This window comes from Bidens hawaiensis, unplaced genomic scaffold (genome assembly GCF_021521415.1).
Source record: "Bidens hawaiensis isolate Kalapana, Puna unplaced genomic scaffold, B.hawaiensis_p1.1 tig00000326_1, whole genome shotgun sequence".
Taxonomy (NCBI): domain Eukaryota; kingdom Viridiplantae; phylum Streptophyta; class Magnoliopsida; order Asterales; family Asteraceae; genus Bidens; species Bidens hawaiensis.
In genome coordinates this window covers 1,565,066-1,589,039 of record NW_027491025.1, presented here as the reverse complement: position 1 = coordinate 1,589,039, position 23,974 = coordinate 1,565,066, and the positions used below count along the sequence as shown (strand labels likewise).

The following is a 23,974-nucleotide window of genomic DNA, read 5'->3' as shown; positions in this document are numbered from 1 at the left end:
TCATCAATTGCGTGTTCATGAAGACAACATTCCTAAAACCGCTTTTCGTACTCGGTATGGACATTACGAATTCTTAGTTATGCCTTTCGGACTAACCAATGCACCCGCGGTATTCATGGATCTCATGAACCGTGTTTGCAAACCATTCTTGGACAAATTCGTAATTGTTTTTATCGATGACATTCTTACATTCTCCAAGACCCAAGCCGAACGTGAACATCATTTACGTTCCATTCTCGATCTCCTAAGAAAAGAACAACTTTATGCCAAGTTCTCCAAATGCGAATTTTGGTTAAAAGAGATTCAATTTTTGGGTCACGTCGTCAACGATAACGGTATTCATGTTGATCCCGCCAAAATCGAGGTCGTAAAAGATTGGAAAACTCCATCCACACCCACGGAAATCCGATCTTTCCTTTGTTTGGCCGGGTATTATCGGCGATTCATTCTAAACTTCTTTAAAATCGTGTTACCCCTCATCTCACTAACTCATAAAGGAGAACCATAAAAATGGGGACCAAAACAAAAAGAAGCTTTCCAAAATCTAAAGCATATGCATTGCAACGCTCCCGTTCTAACCCTTCCTGATGGAAACGACGACTTTGTGGTATTTTATGATGCATCCAACCAAGGTCTCGGTTGCGTTCTCATGCAACGAGGTCAAGTTATCGCATATGCTTCAAGGCAACTCAAGGTTCACAAAAAGAATTATACGACTCATGATCTCAAACTTGGTGCCGTCGTTTTCACTCTCAAAATCTGGAGACATTATCTTTATGGCACAAAATGTGTTGTATTCACCGATCAAAAAAGTCTACAACACATCTTTGACCAAAAAGATCTCAACATGAGACAACGTCGATGGGCCGAATTACTTAGTGATGACGATTGTGAAATTCGCTACCACCCCGGTAAGGTGAATGTTGTAGTCGATGCCCTTAGTCGTAAAGTTAATGTCAACTCCGTTCTGCTTCATAGCATCATCATTCAAACCGATCTCCAAGACCGCATCTATCGAGCCCATTGCGCCTCCGTTGATGAAGGAAATATGTATTATGAAATGTCATGTGGAGCCGAACTTCAACTTGAAACCAAACCCGATGGCTTGCTTTATTTCCTCAATCGTTTGTGGGTTCCCGATCGTGATGAACTTCGTACTTTCATACTCGACGAAGCTCATATGTCGCGATATTCCGTACATCCTGGTGCGGATAAAATGTACTTCGATCTTCGATCTATTTATTGGTGGTCGGGTATGAAAAAGGACGTAGCACTTTATGTCTCGAAATGTCTAACTTGCTCAAAGGTTAAAGCCGAACATCAAAAACCTTTTGGTTTACCTGAGCAACCTCCTATCCCCGTTTGGAAATGGGAAGGCATCACTATGGAATTTATCAACAAATTGCCTCCTACTCATAAGCAAAATGATAGCATTTGGGTCATTGTTGATCGATTAACCAAATCGGCTCACTTCATCCCGATCCGCGAGAAGTACTCCGTTGAACAACTCACTCAAATCTATGTTCGTGAGATTGTATGCCGCCATGGTATTCCATTGACCATCATTTCTGATCGTGATGCTCGTTTCACATCCCGTTTTTGGAAATCGCTTCAAGAAGCTTTGGGCACTCGCCTCGATCTTAGTACCGCTTATCATCCTCAAACCGATGGCCAGTCCGAACGTACAATCCAAACTCTCAAGGATATGCTTCGATCTTGTGTTCATGATTTTGGTGGAAATTGGGATTCTCATCTCCCGCTTATTGAATACTCATACAATAATAACTATCATTCTAGCATCGAGATGGCTCCTTTCCAAGCTCTTTATGGTCGTAAGTGTCGTTCTCCGATTTGTTGGAACGAGATTGGTGAAGCCCAAATCACCGGTCCCGAGATGGTTCAAGACACTACCGATCGTATCGATCAAATCCGCAAAAATCTCCTTGCTTCTAGAAGTCGCCAAAAGAGCTATGCCGACAAACGGCGAAAACCTCTCGAGTTTAATGTTGGCGACTTTGTCCTTCTCAAAGTATTCCCTTGGAAGAGGGTAGTCCGTTTTGGAAATAAAGGAAAACTAGCATCCCGTTTTGTATGCCCATTCAAGATCCTCGAAAGGATTGGAAATGTGGCTTATAAGCTCGATTTACCGCAAGAACTTGCCGGTGTTCATCCCACTTTTCATGTCTCAAACCTCAAAAAGTGCTTAGCCGAAGGTAATCTCCATATACCTCTCGACAAAGTACGTATCGATGAAACCTTGCAAATGATCAAAATACCCGTTGAAATCTTGGATCGCAATGAGAAACGAACTAAACATAGTCGCATCCGTTTAGTTAAAGTCCGATGGGAATCACGGCGTGGCGCTGAATTTACATGGGAACGAGAAGACGAGATGAAGGAAAAGTACCCGCACTTGTTTATTACGGATTCTTCTTAATTTCGGGACGATTCCTAAAGTAGGGAAGACTGTAACATTCGTCTTTTTCGGTTAATGTTTGTATTTGTATTTGTATCAAAACCCGACCCGTTTGTTAACCGAATCTTTCGAAAATAAAAAATATTGGACTTTTATGTTTCATAATCATCTCACAATTGTAGGTTTTCGATAACACTTTTTAAAACGACCTTTAAAACGCTTAAAACGCCCCAAAAACGACCCAAAACGACCGGCGAGACAAACTGGACCATCCCCCCTGGAGGCGCCGCGCCGCGCGGACCTAAGGGAGAGAGCCGGTCGCACGTGTCTTAGCCATCAGCTCACTCATTTCCGGATTTATTGGCCTTTGTTTGTATTATTTGACTTCTTAAAACTTTTTAAACTTGTGAAAACCTTGATATAAAACATAGAAAACATCTTTGACTACTTCCCTATATAAACAACCACATCCTCTTCATTTCTCATTGCTCATTTCATCTTCTTTCTCTCTCAAACTAAGAACAACATCTGTAACATTCAAGGTTCATAATAATCAAGCAACAACTTTCTTTAATTCTTGTTTGTTACTTATTAATTCATATCTTCTGGCACAACATATATATAATATGCACTCCTTGTTTCCTTCGGCTTTCATCTTCTTCGGGAGGTGATATGCTACAAGGCAAGGCTTCATGGAGAACTCTTTGTAGTTCATGATTATTCTATTTTCCTTTAGTGCTTTACTAGTCTTGTTTATATTGTAAGTAGTTTAGTTTTAATTCATGTTTAAAGAGTTTCATGGTCTTGGGTATGAAGTCACTAGTCTCGGTTTTATCCCGAGATTAGACCCGAATCAAGACCGAACCAAGACCGAACTCTTGTTTACTATCTTTTGTTTTAAATAGTTTTGTTTACTAGTTTTGTTTAAAATAGTTAAATAAACATGTTTATGAAAGATTTGAACCTTGTAACTTTTAAAACCATTTTGATAGTTCTATGGTATTTGGGTATGTGGCAACCATCCTCGGTATCATTCCGAGTCAAGGACCGAACCAAAATTGAACTAAACCGAGTTCACTTGCCTAAGACACACAAATGTGTTTTTGGCCATCGAAACTCATCTTTTCTTCAAGAATGTATTTTAAACGAATTTTAAGTATTTTATCAACTTACTTGGTGTGTCAGAATCCAACTTGATCTTATAACAAGCTTGGACCGGTGAAACCAAATACTCACTTAACGGACGTTAAGGTTCTTCACAATAGAACTATATACTTGGTTAAGTCTTTGATTTTATTGAGTTATCTCAAAACATTTTGGAAAGTTAACTTTGAGTTTAGTTAATTATATAGACCCAACTTAACAAGTCCGAACACTCGATTAAAACCTTGTTTTGGTATTCATATACCCAAGGGTTTTGCAATAGTACATTATAACCCACATAGGTTACTTAACATAGGTTGAGTAATAATTATGAATGGAATACCAAGACCCGGTTTCGAGTAAACTTACTTTTTAGAACATGTCTTTCATTTCCCAACTATTTATATTTTTAAATCATAAACTTCATTTATTTACTTTACTTGTCATATTTTACTTTAAACCCTTTCAAGACTACCTACTAACTTAAGACCCATTTAATCAAGGTTAAGCCTGATCTCCGATTATTCACGAATCAATCTTTCAAGTTACTTAGTTAACGTGAGTACATTTCATCCCCCGTTTTCACTTTTACCTTTTGTGGGTAACATGCATACTTATTCAAACAAAAGTGATTTATTATACTCATTTCTCAAACCACAAACTTTAGGGTGATGATGCTAGAATACTTGCTCTTTTGTGTGTTATATGTCTCATATGCTTTACGTGTGTGAGTATTTATTTTTATGTTGTTGTTGAGCCTCATTAAGTATAATCATACGCTCCCCTAACTACTTAGCCTTGTGCAAGCAGAATAGGGCCTCATTATCCGAGTATGTTGGTTGTTACCGAGTAGAAAGGATCCTCATTACATATGTTTTTATATACCATGATTGATACTTTTATTTATAGTCTCATATACGTTTGTGGATGTCGCTCATATTATATATGCTCAAAACTATGAAATTGCTCACCAACATACGTGTTGACAAATGTTATTTTATGCATTGTTACAGGTTTGATTATTACTTGAGTTGGATTTCGAAGACGTCATTCTATTTGATACCGCTAGGTTATTAGAAGAATGACAATATCTATCTTTCATATTTTGTTGTTTATTTGTATGAACAATATGTGTTACTTTGATTACTGAATGAAATTAATGAGTTGATTAAATATTGTCACTTTAATAGTGTCTTGTGTTCTTGGGCAATCCATTTCACCCCGGCATGTTCCGCCGCCTTTGGTCGGGGCGTTACACCAAGAGTCAAGTTTATCGAGATGAGGGAAAAGCTAGGAGTTGAAGACCTAACAGCTTTTAAGAACAGAATCAAGGGGGTGAATGTTAGTTGATTATGTGTTAGTGTTCAGTTCGGTTTTTACCAACCAGTAAAAACAGTTTTCATATTTAACTTTGGGTTAAAGTTTAGTAGTAAAAATTAAACAAGTTGCAAGTCAATTGGACTGAAAATTCAGGTTGCTTATATAAGAAGATTTGCAGAAGATAACAAGTGGGTAGGATAAGGGTGTAAGACCAACTTGTGTTTCAAGTTGAGTGTCAAGTAGTTTTGTGTTTCCCACTCTATAAATAGAGGGGTTTGTTTTTTTTATTATGTACTACTGCAAAAAATCAGTCTTGTTATAAGAAATACAATTACAAAAGTTAGTAGAAATCTAGTCCATTCTGTTTTGTTTTTTATAAGTTGATGAAAATATGGAATCCCAAACAACCCTTTAATCACATTTGTTCCCTCTCATCCGCCACTATTGCATTCAAGATACGCTGGTGATATTTGATAACGGACATTTCTTATGATACGGTATTTCTCCTGTGGACATGATACATAGATATATCCATGTTGATAGTATAAGGTATGAAAAAAGTCAACACAACATTACACGTAACGAGACGTATAGTTGTTGATGTCATCATGTATGCGTTTATCATTGCTTAATTAGTAATTTGTCTATATTAGAAATTTGTGAATAATTGTTTTATTTAAGTTCATGTATCAAGTCAACTTGTCTTATTCTATTATTTTAGTCCGTTTGAACTATTTTTGTGTCCATACTAATTTGTTTATTACAATTGGTTAATTACGTATAAGATGACGTATAATGACTTTTCTTTAAAAACGGTTCATGTTGTAATATTTTGTTTATATATGTATAACAAAAGACAATAAACCATTGCTGCACATGATTTAAATAAAAAAAGTTCAAGCGTTGCGTGTAAATCGACTACACAGTATTAAATAAATACAATAAGATAAGACCATGTGTAGTCATAAAGCTCTACTACCAGGGATTATGCGTCACGTGGCGCCCAGTCAGAGTTATGGTTTTGTACAAAAACAGGTTGTAGTCATAACTCTCCACGTCCAGGCATTATGCGCCACGTGACGCCCAGTCATTATTAATTTTATTTGTTTTTTTAAATACTAAATCATTTAAATAAATTAACATAAAATTAAAAATTACATTAAACTTCCAAATAAAAAATACATTAAACTAAATTAAAAAAAATACATCAAATTAAAAATAAAAAAACATAAATAATACTAATAAAACTAAAACTCATTTATATTTTTCTAAAATTTTCGCTCGTCGAGCGGCTTTTAGAGATTGGACTATCGGATCGTATTCGGATAGCTCGTTTGATAAAACCTCGATGTCTTTGTCCATCTCATTCCTTCTAAGTAGGTCGACGGCGTCCAAATTTACTTGAAGTCGTTGGGTTCCAAGTTTGTGTAAATCTTGGAGTCGAGAGTTCATTAATTGGAATTGGCTTTCCAATTCGGGATTCGAACACGTTGCCGACGATGAAGCGACCCCTTTCCCCTTTCCTTTGCCTTTGGTTCTTCTACCCCCGGCCGAGGCATGTCGGTAGTATTCATGGGGTTATTATCGCTTAAGTTGAAGTTTCGAGCGTCGGAACGGGGCGTGTCTGGATCAACCGAAGACGATGTTTTAGACGTTTTTTACTCGGGCCACCGTCGGCTTCGGCTTCGGCATCCAACACCAAGCCCCATTTTGGGTGAAACCTCAATAGGTCTTTCCAAATGCCAAAGTAGTTGAAGGTCCCGCCGACCTTATGTTGAAACTCAACCAACGCGTTATCCATGACTTCCGCGTCCGAGACACCGCTACTCCTAGTTCGATTCATCCGAGAGAAAACCGTATGGAAAGCCATGCATTTGGTGTTTATGTCGCCCCATTTCGACAGTAACGAATCTTTTTCTCGACGCGAGTCCCCGCCAAGGTTGTGAAATCTCTCTATAATTTTGTGCCAAAATACCCCCGTTTTTTGATAGTTCGCTAAAAAAATAAAAACATTACAAGTTTAATGTTTGTTATAAGAAATTTTAAAAAATATATATGCATGGCATCTTCCGATATCTGGAACCAAGCACGAGCACATAGTACGCACTCGTCGGGACTCCACTGGATCACCGCCTTTCTAACCCGAGGTTCGCCGGCGGGCTTCTTTGCGTGTTTTTTCGAACGTCCGCGTTGGCTCGAACCGCCTACGGTCTCCGGGACGGGTTGTGTCTCCGGCACGAACTCGACCTCGGGTTCGGTCTCCGGGGCGGGTTGGGAACCCGAACCAGTAAAAATGTTCGACGTTGGGTTTTGGAAACCGGACACCGGGTTTGGCATAGAGTTTTGTAGATATGCAAAGTAGGCGGCCATTTGCGGGTCAAACATTTACGGGACGGGTACGGTTGGCGTCGGGGCGGTAGATTGGTTCGGTTGTGGATATTGGTTGGCTTGATGGGCATATTGACCGAAACCGAGAATATGTTGGTTGTTGTTTGGAAACATGATGGTAGAAATATTAGTGTAAAAGATATAAATTGGTATAGAAGTGGAAGGAGTGTGTTAAAAAAATGAGTTTGGTTTGTTTATATAGTATAAATATAATTAATATAATTTATTTTTTATTTAAATTCCCAACGGCTCCAAACCCACCCACCCAACGGCTATTTTTTTATTTATGTGCCAACCCCCTTGTTTTGTATACGCAGCCAAAAACAAGCTTCACATAACGCAGGGGGGCGGTGTACCCCGCGTTTTCGTCACATAACGTAGTGGCAACGTTGCCACTACGGGTGGTTTAAGGAGCTACAATAAAAAAAAATAACGTACAACAATAAAAAATAATGTTTTGACGTTTTTTTATTATGTAAAATTCTAATGATAGATTGATAGATATAGAGTTTAATACACTTAAAAATAAACTAATAACAAAAACAAGAATGAACTTCAAAAAACATAGAAAGAAAACTTAATTCAAGGTGTTTTTATGTAGTTGTGATCGTGTTTCCTCCTTAATAGTGTTTTTAAGTGAGTCAGACTTTAAACGTTAAAATCATAAATTCATTATGGATAATTAACATCTCGTTACATAAATGTTTACTTAAGTAATAGTGTTTTTAAGTGAGTCAGACTTCAAACGTCAAAATCATAAATTCATTATGGATAATTAACATCTCGTTACATAAATGTTTACTTAAGTATTAATGAAGATTTTCAAAATTGTTAAGAAAGTTGTTTGACATAACTTTTTTTTGTTACTACCTTCTTGGGAACACTTACTAGGGGTAGACTGTAGAGTTGAGGCTTTGCATATATATAGCTGTCGCTAAATTCTAGGTATTTAAGCTAAAAGAACATTTATATATCTTTTCAGTAAATTAATAATGATTAGGTCTGTTCATGAACTGAACCGAACCGAATGTGGGAATGCTCATACTTGGTTGGGTTTGAAAGCGAGCCGAACCGAGCGAATTGAATTTAAATAAACGAGCGATATCTTTATGCTTGAACTTGGTTTGGTTTTGAAACCAAGTGGCTTGGTTCGGTTTGGTTTTGCTTAATTTCGTACAAAGTTTCCAATTTTAAATTTCAAAGACTTCAAAATATCATAATTCAAGACTTTCAACTCTAAATTGTCTAAACTTTCACTATTAAAATGTAAAAAACTCATAGTTAACAACAAATCATAAATAAAACGAGTGACTATGGTTTAAATTTGAACTTTGAATTCAACATAAAAGAGGGAAATTTTAAAAACTTTAAAAAAATAGTATACTTTTATATATAAAACTAATAAATAAAAAATAATTCGAGCAAAACGAACCGAACCAAACCGAGCGAGGCTTTGCTCGTGCTTGGATTGCTTTTAAACCGAACCGAGCCGAACGGCTCACTTCCAAACCGAGACGAACGAGCATTTTTCGAGCATTTTTCGAGCGAACGACGAATGAGCGGCGAGCGACGAGCAGTTTGGACAGCCCTAATAATGATTACTCTTAAAGAAAAGTAAAATAAAAATAAAGTTAAACGAATTGAAAATTCTCCTAGCATATATTATTCAAAGGTTATTGTTTTTAGACATTTTTAGTATATACGTGCATGGATAATGATTGATTTTTACTTAAATTCAGTTGTTCAATCAAACCCTGATTCGGTCCGTGACCAAACTTGCTTTACACAATTACACCTTAATTAATTGGGGCTATTAATGATGACGTTTTTGGGCCATTTTTAGTAAGAGTCTGAGCTCATCTAGAAACAGATTGAGCATTATAGATGACCGTTTCCGGTTTGGTCAAGTGGGTTAATAAGCTCCTATAGGAGAAACCGTTGTAGGGTACATAACCGGTTATGGAACATAAAAAAAATTAAAAATAAAAATAAAAAAATAAAAAAGAACCTACTTTGTTTTACCGGTTAGAGTCGGGTATGAAACCGGGTCTTGGAACCACTGAACCAGTTCCTATAGCATGTTTAATTGTTATAAGTTGTAACATGCCAATATGAATAATATTTTTAATATAAGAGAAAATTCCAATTTGCCTCCCTGGAAAATATCATCGCGAGATGGAATAACCACTGAAAAAGACTTTGCGCATGTTGTGCACCTGTGTTTCTCAGGCGGGTTTTTTGGCTCCTTTCCGTCAGTTGACCGTCGTTGACTGACGGATACCAAGGGCATTTTGGTAATCATCTCTTAATAATAATAATAATAGTAATAGTAATAGTAATAGTAATAGTAATAGTAATCTTATCATCATCATCATTCATATCATCCTCATGTCCTCATATCCATATCCATAATAATAATAATCAGAATCTAAATTTCATTCATACTAACAGCAACATAAAATTTCATATCTTTTCATAACAATTCCTTTTTCATCTGAATCTCATTATCATCCTTATATCCATAACATAAATCACTTTGAAACTATCAAACTTTAAACCCTTTCCAACTAGTGAGTTTAGGGTTTCAAGATTCTGAAATCAAGATTGTAAATTGAAGACATTAGGAAGACGGTGGTGGTGGCTGCTAGAGTCTGAGAAATGTGTGGCAGCGATGGCTTCATGGTGGTGTAGGAGACCGGTTCGTTTTTCCGGCAACATGAAGACGGGGGTGGGGGCGCCGGCTAGGGTTACCGCCAGCATGACCTATTTACCGGATGAAGATGGTGGTGGCAGCGGCTAGGGTTCCGACAACAGGAAGACAGTGGTGGTGGTGGTGGTGGCGACGGCTAGGGTTTCCGGGTCCCCTCCGTCAAAATTAAAATCCGGACATCCTTCTTGAACTTCTAGCAACGTATTCTTGATTTTCCGGTGGTCACCTTCGTCGGAACTATGTTTTAGGGTTTGGGGTTTATGGGTTTAGGGTTTCCGGGTTTGGTGAAGGGGGTACGTTGGTGGTGGTGTGAGTATGATGATGATGAAGATCTAGGTTTGGTGTTGTATGATGATGATGATGAAGAGCTGGGTTTGAGTGAGTATGATGATGGTGAAGATCTGGGTAGATGATAATGAAGATCTGGGTAGATGATGAAGATTTGCTGTTATAGTTGATATTATTATTATAAAAGGGCATAATGGTAACTTCACTAAGTCAACAGAAAGTCAACTAACGGAAGTAGCCAAAAAAACCTGTCGAAGAAACACAGGTGCGCAACATACGCAAATTTTTTTCAGTGATTATTCCATCTCACGACGATATTTTCCATGGAGGCAAATTGGAATTTTCTCTTCATATAATAATATTATGTTATGTTAATTATAATGATATTTGGTTTAAACCAGTCTGAATGATTCAACCAATTAAACCAGTGAGCTGATAGAAATAGAATAGCCGATTGAGTGACCGATTGGGTTTTCAAATACATCGGAGTGTATATCTGTAAGGCCCCGTTACCGGTGCCCTACTTTGGACGTTGGATTTACTCATAAACACAGTTTTAAATATCAGAGTTAATTAAAACTTTATGCGGAATATTAAACTTTCATAACATTACAATAAAAATTCATAGCTTGTCTTTAAAGCATTCTTGTCTTTTAACATTAAAACATTAAACATAAAACCACTTGCGTCTAAAAACAATTCTGGATTAAACTTGCGCATCTCATCCTCAACTTCCCAAGTAGCATCTGATCTTTTACGATGCTTCCATATCACCTTTACCAAAGGTATAACCTTGTGACGAAGTTTCTTTTCTTTATGATCAACAATCCCTATGGATTTCTCAATGTAGTTCAACTGTTCATCAACTTCAATTTCCATTAATGGCACATGAGACGTGTCATCGGCTAGACATTTTCTCAGATGAGAAACATGAAAGGTAGAATGAATTCCTTCTAACTCCTCAGGTAGATCTAGCTTGTAAGCCACTTCACCCACACGATCCATAATCTTAAATGGTCCAATGTACCTCGAACCACTTTCCTCTTTTTCTGAAGCGAATGATTCCTTTCCAAGGCGAGACCTTGAGCATCATATTGTCACCAACGTTAAACTCAATCGGTCGTCACCACTTATCAGCATACGACTTCTGTCTGTCTTGAGCAGCCTTTATTCTCGCTTTGATCTAATCGAACTTTGAAGAAGTTTCTCGCACAACTTCTAAACTTCCCATCTCTTTCTGACCAATCTCTCCCCAACATACCGGGTTTCTACATCATCTACTATAAAGCATCTCAAACGGTGGCATACAAATACTTGAATGGTAGCTGTTGTTATAGGAGAACTCTGCCAGATGCAGATGATCATCCCAACTTCCTCCAAAGTCTAAAACACAAGCACGTAGCATATACTCAAGGGTTTGGATCGTCCTTTCAGACTGTCCGTCTGTTTGAGGATGATACGCAGTGCTGATGTTCAATCTCGTTCCCATAGCTTCATGGAACTTTTTCCAGAATCTGGAAGTAAATCGAGTATCCCTATCAGACACGATCGACAGTGGCACTCCGTGCTTAGTCACAACCTCTTTTATGAATAAGCTTGCTAAAATTTCTGACGAGGTAGCTTCTCGTATAGGCAGAAAGTGAGTACTCTTGGTCAAACGATCCACTATCACCCAAATGGTATCATGGTGCTTAGTTGTACGAGGTAGCTTAGTTATGAAATCCATAGTGATATGTTCCAATTTCCATTCTGGTATCTCCAATGGTTGCATCTTCCCATAAGGCTTATGGTACTCTGCTTTGACTTGTAAACAAGTTAAGCACTTACATAATCTACTATATCATTCTTCATCCCTGGCCACCAGCAGTCTTTCTTCAAATCTTGGTACATATTTGTAGTTCCTGGATGAATTGAATACCTTGAATTATGAGCTTCATCTAAGATTCAACCTCTAAGATCTCCATGGCGTGGAATCCACATACGGTCAAACCTAGTCTTAACACCATGTGTGTTTTCCATCAACTCGTCTTGCTGACCGAAAATCCTTTCTTTCTTCACTATCCCTTCATCTATCAGCACTTCTGACTATACTTTGATGATTTATTCAAAAAGACTTGAATTCATAATCAATTGGTATGACTTCACCTTTGCAATGACTTCTTCATTCTTACGACTTAGCGCGTCAGCGACCGCATTAGCTTTACCGGGATAGTACTTAATGTCGCAGTCGTAATCCTTAATCAACTCCAACCATCTCCTCTGCCTCATGCTCAGCTCCTTTTGCTCGAAGAAGTACTTTAAACTTTTATGATCCATATATATAGTACACTTAGTACCATACAGGTAATGCCTCCATATCTTAATAGCGTGCACTACTGCCGCTAGCTCTAGATCATGCATTAGATAAGTACTCTCATGGACTTTTAACTGTCTAGACGCGTAAGCTATCACTTTTCCTCGTTGCATAAACATGCAACCTAACCCACGATGCGAAGAATCAGTACAAACAACCCAATCCTCGTCACCATCGGGCAAAGCAAAGATTGGAGCTTGCGTGATTCTTTTCTTTAATTCCTCAAAAGCTTCTTCTTGAAACTTACCCCAACTGAATACTATCGACTTTCGGGTCATACCGGTCAACGGTGCAGCTATCTTGGAGAAACCTTCGATTATCTCCTATAGTAGCCAGCTAACCCTAAGAAGCTTCGTATACCAGTCGGATTCTGCGAATTCTTCCAATTTGTTATCGCCTCAATCTTAGCTGGGTCCACGGTAATCCCTTCAGGATTAATCACGTGACCTAGTAATTGCACTTCTCGCAACCAAAATACGCATTTCGAAAACTTAGCGTACAACTTTTCTTTCTTCAGAGTCGACAATACTTGTCTCAGATGCTCAGCATGATCAGATTTGCTCTTTGAATAAATCAATATATCATCTATGAAGACGATAACTGAGTTTCCAACATCGGCCGACACACCCTATTAATCATATCCATAAATGTTGCAGGAGCATTTGTTAGACTGAATGACATTACGAGGAACTCATAGTGTCCATACCGCGTCCGAAACACTGTTTTAGGGATGTCTGCCTCTTTCACTTTCAATTGATGATAGCCTGATCTGAGATCTATTCGTGAGAACCAACTTGAACCTTGCAGTTGGTCGAACAGATCATCAATCCTTGGCAAAGGATATCTATTCTTTATCGTAAGCTTGTTCAACTCGCGATAATCTATGCATATTCTCATACTTCCATCCTTTTTTCACGAACAACACCGGTGCGCCCCACGGGGAAACACTTGGTCTAATGAAACCTTTTTCGAGGAGTTCTTGCAGTTGGGACATCAATTCTTTCATCTCGGACGACGCTGGACGGTAAGGTGCTTTCGCGATGGGCTGGGCTCCTGGTACTAAATCTATCAGGAATTCTATCTCTCGCTCCGGTGGCAACCCCGGAAGATCCTCAGGGAATACTTCTAGGTATTCGCGCACGATAGGAATATCTTTCATTTCTTTTGTCTCGGCCGTAGCGTTGACAACATACGCCAGGTAGGCACCACACCCTCGCCTTAACAAACCCTAAGCTTTTTTCATCGAAATGACATTAAGCCTAGAACTTTCCTTATCACCATAGACCGTCACCGCACTACCATCCAAGGACTTTAACATTATTATCCTACTCTTACACACTATCTGAGCCTCATACTCAGACAACCAATCCATTCCCAAAACCACATCGAACCCTCCTAAGGTCATAACATACAAAGTAACAGGGAACTCATGTCCCTCTAATTATATCTTACAGTCCTTAACCATTTTCATTATTTTAAACGAGGTGTCAATAGCGGTTTCTACTATAAAGGTTTCAGACACTCTGCAACATTTCATTTTAGCTAGTTTACTAAATGGTGTAGCTACGAAACTCTTGTTCGCACCTGAATCAATACTGAAGCGGATATACCATTTTCTAGAAACGTACCTGTGACAACATCTGGAATCAGCTTGGCTTGTTCCTAGGTTAACATGTAAGCTCTAGTGCTCGGCCTAGTCTGATCAGCATCATTCTTTCCACTCCCTGCAGTCCCACCATCGGTGCATTCCTTAGCAAAATGGCCCGGCTTACCGCACTTGAAACATGCGGGTTTTGCAGTACAGTTGGGAACATAATGTCCCACCTTTCCACACTTATAACAGGATTTCGATTCCAGCTTGCATTCTCCCCCATGAGCCTTACCACACTTATAGCAAACATTAGATCCTTTACACCACTTGCACTCACCCCCATGCATCTTTCCACAGGTCTTACATGACCTCTTCGCCCAAACTCGCGGTTGCTTGTTCTTAGGGTTCCACAACTGAGTACCAGGTCTTTTAACAAGAGCGACCCACTTCTTATCTTTCTTCTCTTCCGCCACCACATCATCTGCCGACAAGTCGTCGTAAACCATTTCTGTGAGCCCTACAGCAGAATCAAAAGTACCAGGTCTACTAGCCTTGACCAAGACGTGAACATTATGCGACATTCCCCTAAGGTAACACTTGATCCGCTTGGCCTTAGTGTTCACCATGTCTGGCACCAACCTTGACATGCGATTGAATTCAGTGGTGTATTCGCGGTGTGTCATCTTACCCGCCTTCAGACTCAAGAACTTCATTTCAACCCTTTCCACCTCAGCATCAGCACAGAAACTATTCATAACCATCTCCTTCAGGTCATCCCATTTCAAGGCCTTAATCTCTTCCCGACTCTTCCTCTGCTCCACACTTTCCCACCAGTAAATAGCTTCATCCCCAAACGACTGAGTGGCATAACCAACTGCTTGGTCGGGATGGCACTCGCTAATTTGGATAACCTTATCCATTGCGGTTATTCAAGCCAGTTATCTTTGGCGGGTCACAACCCTTGAACGACTTGTAGTTACACTCGCCTCGGCCTCTCTTCCTGCCATCAACCTTCATTGACTTAACCACACTCGAGGCCTCCTTCTCTCCTTCATCATCTTTCTTACTCTTTTCCCCAGACTTCTCAACAGTCTTTTCAGGTTTCATGTTCTTCACAACAACTGTTAGTGTTCACCATGTCTGGCACCAACCTTGACATGCGATTGAATTCAGTTGTGTATTCGCGGTGTGTCATCTTACCCGCCTTGAGACTCAAGAACTTCATTTCAACCCTTTCCACCTCAGCATCAGCACAGAAACTATTCATAACCATCTCCTTCTGGTCATCCCATTTCAAGGCGTTAATCTCTTCCGGACTCTTCCTCTGCTCCACACTTTCCCACCGGTAAATAGCTTCATCCCCAAACGACTGAGTGGCATAACCAACTGCTTGGTCGGGACGGCACTCGCTAATTTGGATAACCTTATCCATTGCGGTAGGGTCGAGGTGATACCCTTCGTTGTTACTCAGATTTCGACCAGCTGCACTTCCTTCTCCCTCAGTGTTAGTAGCTGATTCCACCGACGGTTCTCGGACAACACGTGTCCTACCACGACGTCTCGTATGACCTTCTTGCCTGACGACCTTTCTTGCTCCAACCATTCGTACTCTATAAGGAAAACACAAACGTCATCATTTAAGGAACCATTTAGTACAAGGATAATAAGGCTAACAGGTAATAATAGTGGACAACTGTGATTAGCTGATCACGTTACTTCCCGTGTCCTATACACTTCCCTTTATGAGTCTATTTGTGCTAAGGTTCTACTTCTAACAGTTAGACAATCCAACAATTCATATTATCATATTCTCATATCCCTAGAAATTGAGCTAGCACTCATACATCCTTTATCTAGCAATTAAGCTAACATCATACCTCGTTCTCTAGAAATTAAGCTAGCATTCATTCATCATTCTACTTTACATGTGAAATGAATCACATACTTTACCCTTTCTTAGCTTGCTTGAGTGACACATGGCTTTCTTGAAATGACATCTTCTTTCTTTCCTTACTTACATCCCATTCTTTGTTCGAGTCTAAGAATGTAGGATGCTTAAGTCTCTCTAACTTTGCTTTGATACCAACTTCTAAAGCCCCGATACTGGTGCCCTACATTGGACGTTGGATTTACTCATAAACACAGTGAGTTCTAGTTAATCGTACATCATACAATACATATACTTACCTTCCATTATGCATTCGAAGATACATAATAATTACCTTACAAATTTACTTTCATTACACTACAAGAAAAGTGATTATTAGAGACTAAATTATAAGGGACTAATATATCAGTCTCGAATACATAGTATCTAGGACTGATTTATCAGTCACTAATAATATTAGGGACTGAGTTTTATGTGCCTAATGTTGGTGGCTGATAATCAGTCGCTAATACTATGACACCTTATCTAAGACTAAATTTCAGTCCCAAATGTGTTTATGAAATATAAGGTTGTTGTGAAAGTTTATTGACGACTGAATCTCAGTCCCAAATTTGTAATGAAAAATTACTTAAATGTATGGTGACTGATAACGAGTCTCTAACCTAGAAGGAACATATTAGAGACTTGGACTAAACTATTAAGGACTTGTGTTTTAGTCTCAAATACATCGTATTTGGGACTATTTTTTTAGTTGTTGATGCATTGGGGACTGTTTTTTACACAACATATTTTAGTGACTAATAATCACTCGCTAATATTTAGACACCTTATTAAAGACTAAATTTCAGTCTCAAATATATTTCTCTATAATGGAAAAATGGGGAAATTTTCTTAAAGATTAATCTTTAGACTCTATTATGAGGGAATGTATAGAGACTGAATATCAGTCCTTAGTACTTTCAAAACATGATGAATTCGGAACTGATATTCAGTCTTAAATGTCTTTTAATGTAGGAAATGATCAGTAACTAATTTTCAGTCTCAAATTATGTTAAACAAATTCTACCATTTGATAGGAAGTATCAACGACTAAGGATCAATCGCAAAGATCTTTTTTGCAATCTTCTTATTCAAGACTGATATTTGTCTTGGGTATATTTAACTCCTCAATATTTGGATTTTTCAAATGGTCTTCTGACTCTGCTAACAAGTGGTAGAACATTTTGGTATATTTGCGAGATTGATTTTGAAAACCTCTCTTTGTTGATGATAGTCAGGAAGAAGAATTTATAATCTGAGCTCCAATCTAGAAAAATTGTCTTCTCATATTTTGAACTTTAGTGGATGGTTGAGAATGCTTTAATGGACTAAAAGAGAAATACCCAACTTCATAAATCATGGTAAATAAATTTTCCACCCAAAAACTCTCTTTTCATATACGCAACCTATTTTATAAATAAATCCAAACTTTACATGCTTTAATTATTTAGCAAAGCATCAACGGCATAAAAATGACCCCCCCCCAATCTCATTTATATTTAAACTAGTAGGAGAGCCCGCGCGTTGCAGCGGGTGTCCCAACTAATATTAGATTCAATTTTGTTATGCATTATCAGTCAACCATTTACAGTTTTAAAAATTTTATTTCATCCAAAAATAGTTTGTAGTAGTGACAAATTGTCACACGAAAAGAACTCAAAACTCTCTAAATTGAACTAAGAAATATTTATGTCGGAGAACACATTCGTCACTAATTGAACTAAGAATACCTTCACCACAACCACCTAGATTCTTGAGTGGACATTCTATACTTCCATGCTCGTTAGTTTGTCTTTTTTTTTGGTTGCGTTAAATTGAATATCTTGGAGAGCCCATATAAATGCCCTTCATGTATGATTTGCAAAAACCACATATAAAAATGTAGCTGTTTGAATTAAAGCAGCACAACCAAGTTGATTTATAGTTAAATACCCATAAAATGGAAGAAATGTTAAATCCACTATGTTATGCTATATAACGGCAACCCATAAGTCAAAATTAAGCTTATAAACAAACCGAACAAAAATGAATGTTAAACACTATTAAATAAAACTCATCAAGGTAACAATTAAATAATAACATATTATCACCTTAATAAAATAAGTTACATCATTTCAGTAATGTATATTTCCAGTAACATATATCAATACTTTAAATGATGTAGTGTAGAATTCTCTAATGCTAATAACCGGTTAGTTCATAAGTTAACCATAATTATAACAATGTGAATAAAAATGAACAACTTAGGTTATGCAAGTATGAAACACAACTTGCATTGTCGAGGATAAGCAAAGCCACATCCAAAACACCGACTCCTACTCGACAATGCATTAGTAGCATCTTGGTCAAAAGATTGATCTCGCATCATACCAACCCGACTCGTATTTGGACCCATGACCTGTTTTCAACCCACAAAATAAACTCATTGTCACCAACCCGACTTGATTTGGGCCCATAAAATATACAACTTAATACCAGCTTGTCCCGGCCTGTCGCAACCCGTTTCTGAACGCCAAAAAGACGCGACCTGTTTCTTACCCATAAAAGAATATATATTTTGACACCAACCCGACCCTTTATAGACATTTAGCTGAGGGCATATATGATAAGAAACGCATGAATTACCTTTAGTTCCATGATCTATCACCTTACTCTCCACTTAGAATGCCTCCTTGAATAGCAGTGCCAATAGCAACTGATTCATCAGGGTTCACACATATCTAAACAAGCTGCTTCACCTGGAAACACATTTAGTCCAAATATTTTTTAACTTTATTTTGTAATTACGTATGAGGTAAAAATCAGTAAGAGAATTGTGTAAACATTACATTTGAAATTGTATGTCATCAACAACGTGATCTGCAGATGTAACGAGCGATTACTTCTGATACAGGAGTGATACCATTATACCTGTTTTGACCCGAACCAAACCGATACATTGTTAAAATAAATCGACCGTTACCCGAACCAAACCGATACATTGTTAAAATAAATGGACCTTTTTTACCCGAACCAAACCGATACATTTTAAAAATAAATGGACCGTTTTGTCCCGAACCAAGCGATACGTTTTTAAAATAAATTGCCCTGTTTGACCCCAACTAAATCAAGACATTTTTAAACAGCACGTGACCCGAAGCAGGTCAATTTTTTTTAAATGGCGGGACCATAATGATACCAAAATGACCCGAACAAAAGTTATACCATTATAAAATGACCCGTTTTGACCCGAACCAAATTGATATATTTTTAGAATAAATTACTCGTTTTGACCCGAACAAAACTGATAAGTTTTTAAAATGGCCCGTTTTGACTTAAATCAAAGCTATACCTTTTCAAAATAACACGCTGTGGCCCGAACCGAATCGACAACTTTTTAAAATGACCCATTTTAACAAGTTATACACAACAAATGTTTGCCAGTTAATGTGTGAAAAGCAACAAAAATTTAAACCTGCACCATAAAAGAAAATTATTTTATATTAAGTTAAACAACAGAAAAAATCAAGAAAGAATTGATGGAGATACCTTGATGGGGCTCAACAAAGCACATGCTCATTATTCTACCAGAACACACTTCAGAAACTTTTATAAAATTAATGCAGATGGAATAATCTTACCTAAAGACCAACCAAAAGTAACATATTTAGATAACCTGATTAAAAAAAATTGATAAGCACACTATGCATCCAAAAGTATTTTCTCATCCATATGTTAAATTGTTAACCATACCTTCTTTTACAATTAACCAAAATTTATAAAAAAACACAAAGAGCTGATGGTATTCAAAAGCTCAAGTAAAGCTTGTTTGAGTCCACTATCTCGGCTCTTTAAAGAATCTAAAAGCTTAAAGGTATAGCATGTGAGTAAAGAGGCCAACCTTGACACACACTCAGAGTCACCATCACCGGCTACAAAACCAAAAACCCAACTCATTTGAAAGCTTTGTACAATGGCGAGTTTAGCTCGTGAGTCTGATCTTTTAGAAACCAGAACAAGAACACAACCGGATGCTGCACATCTGAGTCAATCCGATGTACCATCTACCAAATGATTGTATTACTTTTGAACTTGTAGGTAGGCCTTCAAACTGATTTTTTAAAATGGCCCATTTTGACTTGAACCAAAGCTATACCTTTTTTAAAACAACACGCGAGGCTCAATTTCTTCAATGTATCTGCAGATGCGATACAAAAGTGAAATTATAAGAAACAAATGCACATAATTAAAGAAAATATTGCTTATATTCTTCATTAACTATATCCATGTATTTGAATTATTTGGAATCGTTGTCAACAGAAAGATAATATAGAAGGAAAACTAATAAGCAAATTGATGGGGTTAATATAATAGGAGAAGACATGGTTAAGCAGAAAAACAATGAAATTTCTGATATCGAGAATTTTACCTGGGATCATAAACTCCTCTCTAGCATCTTCAATTTCAGAATTTCTATCCAGGTTATCATCCTTAATTTGTAAATTTTAACTTCGCAATGAATCAACCGCTGGTGAAAACTATTCAGTTTGATCGAATTTTAAATTGCTCTCTACATGAATTGCAGCAAATATTAATAACAGCTACCTCAGGCACATAATGCATAAGCATAATTTCAGTTCTTGATTTCAAAGTGGCAGACGAGTTTGGGCAACCGCTACATGTTCCTTGCATTTTTAGCTCCACAACTCCAGATAATCTGTCAAAATTAAAAGTGTTAAATATACGATATCATATATATTTAAGTTAAATATACAATAACCAGAGTATCAAAGAAGCATACAGATCAAATCCTATGTACTCGATCTCACCGCCATCATCCTGCACAACAGGTCGTATCCGAGTTTCCAATAACTCTTTAATCATCGCAACAGTTTCTGAGTCATCCTGCAACATTATGTGACAAATGATTGGTAACTTTAAAGATCAAATATACACTTACTAACTGCAACAAAAAAACAGTTACTTCATGGATGGCTGTATCCATAGAAGCTGAAGTGGTTGCATCCAGAAAGAGTGGCTGCCCATATGAGTAAAAGTCCATAATTGCTGCAAATATTTCAGGTTTTAGAAAATCCCAAGAAGCATCTTCTGACTTTGTTACAGTTATAAAATCTGAACCGAAGAACACACGAGTAATTCCTGCACCAGCAGCATAATCATGTTAATGTCATTAGGTAATCTATATAACCATGAACACACATAGCAAGATGACCTCACCATCAATTCCATAAAGGGCCTTTGCTAATGGTGAATTCAAGTTCCTTGTAATCTTGCATAAACTCATAGTGCAACTGTTTTCGGGTTTGCTAGCAGCTTTTAGAAACTGATCTAACCCGTCTCGTGTTCCATTGTCCACTTTGATGAAAAATAAATAAACTTTTGGGCAAAAGGAGTGAAATTTTCCCCAAATTTAGCACTCAATTTTAAACTAAACACAAATGGAAACCAACTGATGTTATATCACCGATTCATGTAACAATGACTACTAAAAAAACTGGAAGGCTCAAAAGGTATGTGCGTTATAAGTTCAACATAAAACTAAACATATCCAACTCAAGTCTATCAAAATTGAACAAATGCTTTCAAAGTTTAACAAATAAAAAAACAAACCGTTCGTTAGCATCCAAGTTAACTTGCAGGGCAATATCATATCAATAACCTTTGTATGCTAAGTAACACAAGCTTCTAAATTAAGTTCCTTCAGAATCCAACCATATTGTAGACCTGAAAACACATTATAGTCTGGTTAGTTAAATCGTTAAAACATAATTGCTTATAGATAAATCGTTAAAACATAATTGCTTAAAATATAAAAAATAATTTCTCAAATTCGAGTTTTAAAGTAGTAATATTCTACAAAAATTTAAATAATTTATTCGTTTCTAGGTTAAATAGGACGTGTTCATGTGAACTAGCATATGTGAAACTTAAATAATCAAAACTTACGAAATTTATTTGCTGACCATCACAAATCATCATCGTCTGACTCAACACTATTAATCTCATCATTGGAATTTTCGGTGTCTGAATCACCCAGATGTGACTCCGAACAAAAGTCTTTCATGCTATGATCAGAGTCAGTTATCTCATCATCAACAAAATCATCTGTAATGCCATTAGAACCCTGATCATCAACATTTTCAATAATTTCTTCCATAATATCTTCATGGAGAAGGTTGACTTCCTCTAAGAAATCTTCTGCATTCTTGTGTTCTGGAATATCCCACAAGTGTCTGTGGGCAATTCTTTCAATGATTTTCCATTGTGAATTTGGTTTAAGTGCATCATTTATATAAAATACTTGTTTAGCCTGGTTTTCCAAAATAAAAGGATCTTCCTTATAAGCATTATGGGACGTGTCAATGCTTATGAAATGAGGTTCAAATGTCACGTGTTTTCTTCGACGATCAGTATCAAACCATGTGCATTTGAATAAAACAACACGATAGCATCTTATAAATGAAATTTCAATGACTTCATCAAGATATCCATAATAATCGTCTTCGACATCTTTATGAACGCCAGGGACCATAACTCCACAATTTTGTGTTTGCCTACAATCATCTCTCGACTTAACTAAAAATTTAACTCCATTCACTATGTATCCCTTTTGTGATAAAACTCGGTTATCAGGAGGGCAAGACAATGCATATAATTCTTCATTCATTTGGGATGATTTAACGAATACACATCTCGAATCTGTTCTCAATTTTTTTACATAATAATCATGTCGTTAGAGTGCAATACCAAATATAAAGTACATCAAGTAAGCAGAAAGTAATTGTTACCCGTTTAGCAAACCAATCCGCGAATGTAGACCGTTGCATCTCGGAAAAATCTGATGATTCAGGATGTTGTCTTTGTAAAAAACTGTAAGTGTTCTCTGTCATTTGTAAATAAATATCAGTTTATTGACATGTGACATTTGATACTAATTCACAACAAAATTTATATAAAATAAAAAAACGAGAAAAAAACTTACTCTAAGTACGGTTGAACTTCATGGCAATTGTTAAAGATAAACCATATTGCTTTCTTCATAAGAATACTAGAAAGGTTATAAACTTCTTTCTTCCCAATACCTCGACCATTTACCCTAAAAATATCCAACACAAAGCTTCGAGCATCACTAGAGGTTTTGTCATCGTTTCTGCCACGTTTCTCCAACTTTGATTCAACGCCTCGTAAATAGTGTGAACAAAAATTTATAGCTTCTTCAACAACATAACCTTCTGCAATTGAGCCTTCAGGTTTAGCTTTGTTTCTAACATATCTCTTTAAATGTCCAAGGTATCTTTCGATCGGATACATCCACCTTGATTGCACTGGTCCACCTAAAATTGCCTCTTGAGGAAGATGCACACACAAGGGCACCATAACTGTAAAAAATGACGGGGGAAATATCCGCTCAAGCTTGCACAAACTCTTAACTATCTCTTCTTGCAATACTTTCAACTCCCTCACGTGTAATGTGACTTCAGTAAGTTTTTTGAAAAACTGAGATAACTCGACTAACGCGTCACGAATTTGTTTTGTCAAAAATGGACGAATTTCAATAGGAATTATGCGTTGAATTAAGACGTGGAAATCATGTGATTTAAGCCCATATACCTTTCCTTGCTCAACAATCACATTTTTAGCTAAATTTCCGGCATACCCGTCTGGAAAACGTACAGACTTAAGTAAATTACAAAACTGTTTTTTCTCCTCTCGAGTTAAAACATAAGAAGCATGTGGTTTAACCAAATGATCACCCATCATCACCAAGTGAAGCTCCTTACGTATGTTCATATCTTGCAAATCTCGTCGAGCGTTGTCAGTGTCTTTTGTCTTTCCTT

At 37.3% G+C, this 23,974-nt stretch overlaps 1 protein-coding gene across 1 annotated transcript; it reads right to left on the bottom strand.

The window, feature by feature from the left end:
• Positions 1-19,584: 19,584 nt before the first annotated feature.
• On the bottom strand, positions 19,585-21,448 carry LOC143621089 (nifU-like protein 4, mitochondrial). The gene is made up of 5 exons (XM_077092616.1): positions 21,354-21,448; positions 21,100-21,275; positions 20,917-21,020; positions 20,721-20,832; positions 19,585-19,590 (listed from the first exon to the last, which is right to left on the bottom strand). Exons 1-5 carry the CDS (start codon positions 21,418-21,420, stop codon positions 19,585-19,587), a joined length of 465 nt encoding a protein of 154 aa, XP_076948731.1. The 5' UTR covers positions 21,421-21,448.
• Between the last annotated feature and the right edge of the window lie 2,526 nt (positions 21,449-23,974).

Excerpts from the sequence above, each read along its gene's own strand:
- LOC143621089 (XM_077092616.1), bottom strand. The coding sequence starts at position 21,420 with ATGAGTTTATGCAAGATTACAAGGAACTTGAATTCACCATTAGCAAAG. Across the intron at positions 21,021-21,099 it reads TGGATACAGCCATCCATGAA|GATGACTCAGAAACTGTTGC; the intron begins GTAACTGTTTTT and ends ATAATGTTGCAG. Across the intron at positions 20,833-20,916 it reads GAGTACATAGGATTTGATCT|ATTATCTGGAGTTGTGGAGC; the intron begins GTATGCTTCTTT and ends TAATTTTGACAG.